At 34.0% G+C, this 7,811-nt stretch overlaps 1 protein-coding gene across 1 annotated transcript in view; it reads left to right on the top strand.

Moving 5' to 3' along the window:
* LOC109586452 (hemicentin-1) overlaps positions 1-7,399 on the top strand; it is an 8,363-nt gene extending 964 nt beyond the window's left edge. Inside the window, exons 4-21 of the mRNA XM_020002638.1 lie at positions 46-180; positions 228-515; positions 571-861; positions 915-1,202; positions 1,273-1,455; positions 1,518-1,805; positions 2,580-2,870; positions 2,921-3,217; positions 3,278-3,457; positions 3,506-3,793; positions 4,546-4,836; positions 4,887-5,183; positions 5,243-5,425; positions 5,483-5,770; positions 5,842-6,132; positions 6,189-6,491; positions 6,557-6,739; positions 6,797-7,399. Coding sequence (XP_019858197.1) covers positions 46-180; positions 228-515; positions 571-861; positions 915-1,202; positions 1,273-1,455; positions 1,518-1,805; positions 2,580-2,870; positions 2,921-3,217; positions 3,278-3,457; positions 3,506-3,793; positions 4,546-4,836; positions 4,887-5,183; positions 5,243-5,425; positions 5,483-5,770; positions 5,842-6,132; positions 6,189-6,491; positions 6,557-6,739; positions 6,797-7,095 — 4,664 coding nt within the window. The 3' untranslated portion in view covers positions 7,096-7,399. The remainder of the gene's footprint in view (positions 1-45; positions 181-227; positions 516-570; positions 862-914; positions 1,203-1,272; positions 1,456-1,517; positions 1,806-2,579; positions 2,871-2,920; positions 3,218-3,277; positions 3,458-3,505; positions 3,794-4,545; positions 4,837-4,886; positions 5,184-5,242; positions 5,426-5,482; positions 5,771-5,841; positions 6,133-6,188; positions 6,492-6,556; positions 6,740-6,796) is intronic.
* The last annotated feature ends 412 nt before the right edge of the window (positions 7,400-7,811 follow it).

Genomic DNA, 7,811 nt, shown 5'->3' with positions numbered 1-7,811 from the left:
CTCTGCAAGAGTTGTATTTTTTATAATAAAAATACTTCTGCATAGTTCTTGTGCTTTATATAAGTAAACTCCATTCTTTTACAGGCTGTTTTCTACTCTGTGAAGTTAATTATGCACTTGACGCTGCTACTTGTACTTGTGTCCTACAGAATACATGTCAAGGAAATAATTGCACTGAATGTAAGCAATATCTAATGGGGTTGTTTTTATGATTTTTATATCTTTAGCAAGCTTTGCTGCCCCAAATATATCAGCTCTTGTATCATATGTGGCTGTGCTGAATGGCTCAAGTGTAACACTGAGATGTGTGTTACATCATGCTGGGAATCCTGGGGCTACCATCCAATGGACATTTGATAGATCAGTAATCACTAATGATTCACTGTTTCTCATAAGTGAGGGCTCAACCAGGCTAGATATTACTAATATTACTACCTCTTATTCTGGAGCATATCATTGTAATGCTTCTAATGTTGCTGGAGCTTCAGTGGCTACAATCAATGTTGATGTACAAGGTTTGTGTGTGCAAGTAGCATTAACATAATTTTCAATGGAATTTTTTTCTTATAGAGCCACCATATTTCATAGCTACTCCACCGCACAACGTATCAGTAAGATATGATAATGCTATTACATTAAACTGTTCATCTGGTGGAGTACCTTTACCAAATATCACTTGGTTCAAGGATGGTATAGTTATACCTACTGATCAGTATACCAGTAGTAATCAATCAGATACACTCATTACTATGCTCACTGTTGTGGGATCATTAACTTCACATGGATACTATACTTGTCAAGCAGTCAATGATCTAGTTGAGAGGAGAATCATAAACACTTCAGTGAATGCTACTGTTTTTGGTATGTAAATAATGAAAATTTATTGAGTCTCATCATTTTTGTTTTGCATTTAGAACCTATAAGTTATGTTGGGAGTACAAGCAATGTAACTCTAAACCAGTCAGATACTTTTAGTGTCATTTGTAGCTTCTCTGGTTTTCCCTTGCCTGTTGTTTCCTGGTACTTTCTAAATAACTTTACTTATCTCAGTAACAACAGTAGAGTCTCCATTACCACTTCTAGTGAAGAGATTATTGTAACTTCAACTCTGACGATAAGGAATGTAGATAAATCAACTGATGAAGGAATTTACCACTGTATTGGTTCCTCTTCATATACTGCCTACATATCCTTATGCATTGGTTAGCTATTGTATGAGATAGACATGCATACGTTTACATGAATTTACTTCTTATTTTGCATTTTGTATAGTTTGTAACAATAGCTGTGAAGCTGGTTATACTCTAAACACTACTATCTGTACTTGTTCACTATCAAATATATGTGAGCTGAGTCCTTGTCAGAATGGAGGTAGTTGTACACTTGTTTCAGCTCCTTCTAATTACACCTGTGATTGTACCGATACTGACTATGTAGGAATTAATTGCACTGAATGTAAGTAATTAAAAGTTTGCTGTTCACATTGCCAATTATTTATCTGTTTTTTTATACTTTAGTCAACTATATTGTCCCAAATATTTCTGTTCCTGTATCATATATTGCTTTGTTGGCTGGCTCAAGTGTATCACTGAGATGTGTCCTAAATGAGGTTGGGAATCCTAAGGCTACAATCCAATGGACATTTGCTGGATCAGTAATCACTAATAATTCACTGTTTCTCATAACTGAGGGCTCAACCAGGCTGGATATTACTAATATTACTACCTCTTATTCTGGAGCATATCATTGCAATGCTTCTAATGTTGCTGGATCTTCAGTGGCTAGAATCAATGTTGATGTACAAGGTTTGTACCAGATCTGGGATTAATTAAAAATACACATTCAATGCGTAAAAATAGACTCATTTAGAATTACAATTATGTCCTGTTCTGATATGTTTTTGCATGAAACAGAAACATATGGTTTGTTTTAGAACCACAGTTCAGCTGTCATAAAAGTAATAACACAAATGTCACCATAAAGCAAGCTAAGTGAGCAAAACAGTACACTTTATGAGTTGACAAGTGCTACACTGGAGAGCATAGCTTTTTGAGTAATAATTTTAAAACTCATAAAAATTCATTGTTGATTACAATCAGCTCAAACTAGATATGCATGTCGGAGCATGTTATGCGACAGAAAAAATTATAAAAATGAAAAATTCTTTCCTATTCGTTTTTGACAAACTACCATGGAAAAGGTTTTCAACAAAGCTCTACTGAGCAAACTAAACAGCACATCTCATGAGCTGGCAAGAAGCTAAGCACTATACTGGGAAACCCTGATTGTCACACTTTCGTTTATATGTGTACAGTAAATGTACACATGATCATGTTAATAATGTGAAGTGACTACGGAGGTAGATTGAGTGCATTTTTACTGCATCTGTATTGAGTTGATATAAACTATGAAAACTAAATACATTCTGTTCAGGTTTAAGCTTTAACTACAATTGCAATTATACAAAATTGCAATGGTATTTGAGTGCCTAATTATAATTAAAATTGTAATTGACCCCAAGTTTGGTTTGTACTATTATATATTACTTAAGTTATTTGATAATGTACTTTTAATTCTAGAGCCTTCGTTTTTCATAGTTACTCCACTACACAATGTATCAGTAAGATATAATGATTCCATTACATTAAACTGTTCATCTGGTGGAGTACCTTTACCAAATATCACTTGGTTCAAGGATGGTATAGTTATACCTACTGATCAGTACACCAGTAGTAATCAATCAGATACACTCATTACTATGCTCACTATTGTGGGATCATTAACTTCACATGGATACTATACTTGTCAAGCAGTCAATGATCTAGTTGAGAGGAGAGTCATAAACACTACTGTGAATCTTACTGTTTTTGGTAAGCATGTGTGATAACTGTTGTTGCTGATTCTTATTTTAATAATACAGAGCCTCTTAGTTATGTTAGGACTGATCCTCCTTCAAGCAGTATAACTTTGAATCAATCAGATACCTTTACTGCCGATTGTAGCTTCTCTGGTCTTCCCTTGCCTGTTGTGTCCTGGTACTTTCTAAATAACTTTCTCAGTAACATTGGTAGAGTCTCTATTACTACTGATACTCAAGAAATTACTGTTACTTCAACTCTGAGAATAAGAAATGTTAAAAAATCAACTGATGAAGGAGTTTACCACTGTATTGGTATTCAAGCCTCTACATATAATGTTTCTAAATCCTTATACATTGGTTAGCTTTGTGTGTTGAGATAGGCGTGTAATGCATTTTGTTTTTCCTTTTTTGTTTCAGTTTGTAACAATAGCTGTGAAGTAGGTTATACACTCAATACTACTACCTGTACTTGTTCACTATCAAATATATGTTTACTGAGTCCTTGTCAGAATGGAGGTAGTTGTACACTTGTTTCAGCTCCTTCTAATTACACCTGTGATTGTGGTAGTGACTATGTTGGATTTAATTGCACTGATTGTAAGCAATGATTCCCATTGCCAACTTATTCATTTTTCTCTATTTTAGTCAACTATATTGTCCCAAATATTTCCGTTCCTGTATCATATGTTGCTTTGTTGGCTGGTTCAAGTGTAACACTGAGATGTGTCCTGAATGAGGTTGGGAATCCTAAGGCTACAATCCAATGGACATTCGCTGGATCAGTAATCACTAATAATTCACTTTTTCTCATTACTGAGGGCTCAACTAGACTGAATATTACTAGCATTACTACCTCTTATTCTGGAGCATATAACTGTAATGCTTCTAATGTTGCTGGAGCTTCAGTGGCTACAATTAATGTTGATGTACAAGGTTTGTACCAGACCTGGGATCAATTACAAATACACATTCAATTATTAAAAAAGACTCAATTAGAATTACAATTATGCCCTGTTCTGATATACTTTTGCATGAAACAGAAACATATGGTTTGTTTTAGAACCACAGTTGACCTGTCATAAAAGTATTAACGTATATGTATGCTAAGTGAGCAAAACAGTACTCTTCATGAGCTGACAAGTGCTACATTGGAGTGCATAACTTTTGAAGTGATAATTTTAAAACTCATAAAAATTCATTGTTGATTGCAATCAGCTCAAACTATATAGATATGCAATGTCAGAGCATGTTATGCAACAGAAAAAATTATAGAATAAAGAAATTTTTCCTAGTTGTTTCTGGCAAATTACCATGGAGAAGGGTTTTCAACAAAGCTCTACTGAGCAAACTAAACAGCACACCTCATGAGCTGGCAGAAAGTTGAGCACTATATGATTGTGACACTTTCGTCCACGTGTGTACAGTGCATGTACACATGATTGTGTTAATAATGTGAAGTGACTACTGAGGTAGATTGAGTGCATTTTTACTGTATCTGTATTGAGTCGGTATCTAGTATAGCCTATGAAAACTAAAAGTCTGTTCACGTTTAAGCTTCAACTACAATCGCATTTATACAAAATTGCAATGGTATTTGAGTCTCTAATTATAATTACAATTGTAATTGACTACAGGTCTGTTTGTGCTATTATTTGAGTTATTTGATAATGTAATTTTAATTCTAGAGCCTTCATATTTCATAGTTACTCCACCACACAATGTATCAGTAAGATATAATAATTCCATTACATTAAACTGTTCATCTGGTGGAGTACCTTTACCAAATATCACTTGGTTCAAGGATAGTATAGTTATACCTATTGATCAGTATACCAGTAGTAATCAATCAGATACACTCATTACTATGCTCACTGTTGTGGGATCATTAACTTCACATGGATATTACACTTGTCAAGCAGTCAATGATCTAGTTGAGAGGAGAGTCATAAACACTACAGTGAATGTTTCTGTTTTTGGTAAGTATTTGTAACCACTAATGTTACTTATTCTCTTTTAAATAATACAGAGCCTCTTAGTTATGTTGGGATTGATCCTCCTTCAAGCAGTATAACTTTAAACCAGTCAGATACCTTTACTGCCAATTGTAGTTTCTCTGGTCTTCCCTTGCCTGTTGTGTCCTGGTATTTTCTAAACAAGTTTCTCAGTAACATTGGTAAAGTCTCTATTACTACTGATACTCAAGATATCACTGTAACTTCAACTCTGAGAATAAGGAATGTTAAGAAATCAACTGATGAAGGAGTTTACCACTGTATTGGTATTGAAGCCTCTACATATAATGTTTCTAAATCTTTATACATTGGTTAGTGTTGTATGTTGGATAGACATGTAATTCATTCTCTTTTTCCTTTTTTGCTTTAGTTTGTAACAATAGCTGTAAAGCTGGTTATACCCTAAACACTACTACCTGTACTTGTTCCTTATCAAATATATGTGAACTGAGTCCTTGTCAGAATGGAGGTAGGTGTACACTTGTTTCAGCTCCTTCTATTTACACCTGTGATTGTACTGGTACTGACTATGTAGGAATTAATTGCACTGAATGTAAGTAATTAGAATTTTGCTGTTCACAATGCAAGTTAATCTGTTTTTATATTTTAGTCAACTATATTGTCCCATATATTTCAGTTCCTGTATCATATGTTGCTTTGTTGGCTGGTTCAAGTGTAACACTGAGATGTGTCCTGAATGAGGTTGGGAATCCTAAGGCTACAATCCAATGGACATTTGCTAGATCAGTAATCACTAATAATTCATTGTTTCTCATAAATGAGGGCTCAACCAGGCTAGCTATTACTAATATTACTACCTCTTATTCTGGAGCATATCATTGTAATGCTTCTAATGTTGCTGGAACTTCAGTGGCTACAATCAATGTTGATGTACAAGGTTTGTGCCATTATTTTACTTGGTGCATGCAAATGCCATGTTGGGTGCATTTGTCATTTTTTATATTTTAGAGCCACCATATTTTATAGCTACTCCACCACACAATGTATCAGTAAGATATAATAATGCTATTACATTAAACTGTTCATCTGGTGGAGTACCTTTATCAAATATCACTTGGCTCAAGGATGGTATAGTTATACCTACTGATCAGTATACCAGTAGTAATCAATCAGATACACTCATTACTATGCTCACTGTTGTGGGATCATTAACTTCACATGGATATTATACTTGTCAAGCATTCAATGATCTAGTTGAAAGCAGAATCATAAACACTTCAGTGAATGTTACTGTTTTTGGTAAGTGTGTATATAGTGAAAATATTTCAATCTACTCATTTTTTATTTGTATATAGAACCTCTTAGTTATGTTGGGAGTGTCCCTCCTTCAGTCAATGTAACTCTGAACCAGTCAGGTACCTTCACTGCATATTGCAGGTTTTCTGGTCTTCCCTTGCCTGTTGTGTCCTGGTATTTTTTAAATACCTTTCTCACTAACAACAGTCGAGTCTCCATTATCACTTACAGTGAAGATATTACTGTAACTTCAACTCTGATATTAAGGAACATAAGTAAATCAACTCATGAAGGAGTTTATAACTGTACTGGTTTCCAATCTTACACCAACTTATATCGTGTTTACAAATACTTAAATATTGGTTAGTATTCTACTTTAGTATGAGAATCATAGTTCAAATATAAATAATTATTTTTTACATTTTAGTTTGTAACAATAGCTGTGAAGCTGGTTATACTCTAAACACTACTACCTGTACTTGTTCACTATCAAATTTATGTGAACTGAGTCCTTGTCAGAATGGAGGTAGTTGTACACTTGTTTCAGCTCCTTCCAATTACACCTGTGATTGTACTGGCACTGACTATCAGGGAATTAACTGCACTGACTGTAAGTAATTTTTTGTTTCACAAGACCTATTTAATTGATATGGTTTTAAAATTTTAGTCAATTATATTGTCCCAAATGTTTCAGTTCCTGTACTATATGTGGCTGTATTGAGTGGCTCAAGTGTAACACTGAGATGTGTTTTGAATGAGGTTGGGAATCCTAAGGCGACGATCCAATGGACATTTGCTGCATCAGTAATCACTAATAATTCCCTGTTTCTCATAACTGAGGGCTCAACCAGGCTGGATATTACTAATATTACTACCTTTTATTCTGGAGCATATCATTGTAATGCTTCTAATGTTGCTGGAGCTTCAGTGGCTACAATCAGTGTTGATGTACAAGGTTTGTATTAGACCTGGGATTTAGTTAGTTAGCCCGGAATAGACAGAATTAGAATTAAAATTAGACCTTATTCTGATATGTTTTACATAAAACAGACACATATGGTTTATTCTAAAACAGCAGTTCAGCTCTCTTAAAAATAATAAAATAGTTGTCACCAAAAAGCACACTTCATGAGCTGACAAGCACCGTATACTAGAGTTGCAAGGCTTTTGGAGTAAAAAATTTTACAATCCATAGAAACATAATTTTGATTGAAATCAGCAAACTAGGTATACAACATCAAAACTTGTATCCCAAAATTTTTAAATGGAAAATTTTCTCATAGCCATTTTTGTCAAAAACTATGGATCATAGTTTTCTATAGTTTTGTTTTTTATACAAAGCTATACTTGTGTGCAGTGTATGTACATATGATCATGTTAATAGTATGAAGTGACTACTGAGGTAAATTAAAAGCATTTTCCCTGCATTTGTATTGAGTCAGTAGTCAGTGCACCAATTTTGATAAAATTTAAGTCTTAAATACAATTACATATATGTACTTGTAATTAAAGGTCTGGTTTTGTACTATCATTTGTTACTTTTTAATTTTTTATTCTAGAGTCTCCATATTTTATAATTACTCCACATCACATTGTATCAGTAAGATATAATAATGCTATTACATTAAACTGTTCATCCGGTGGAGTACCTTTGCCAAACATCACTTGGTCAAGGATGGTAT

This window comes from Amphimedon queenslandica, unplaced genomic scaffold, assembly GCF_000090795.2.
Source record: "Amphimedon queenslandica unplaced genomic scaffold, v1.1 AMPQUscaffold_12870, whole genome shotgun sequence".
NCBI lineage: Eukaryota > Metazoa > Porifera > Demospongiae > Haplosclerida > Niphatidae > Amphimedon > Amphimedon queenslandica.
This window is presented reverse-complemented; position numbering and strand designations above follow the sequence as displayed.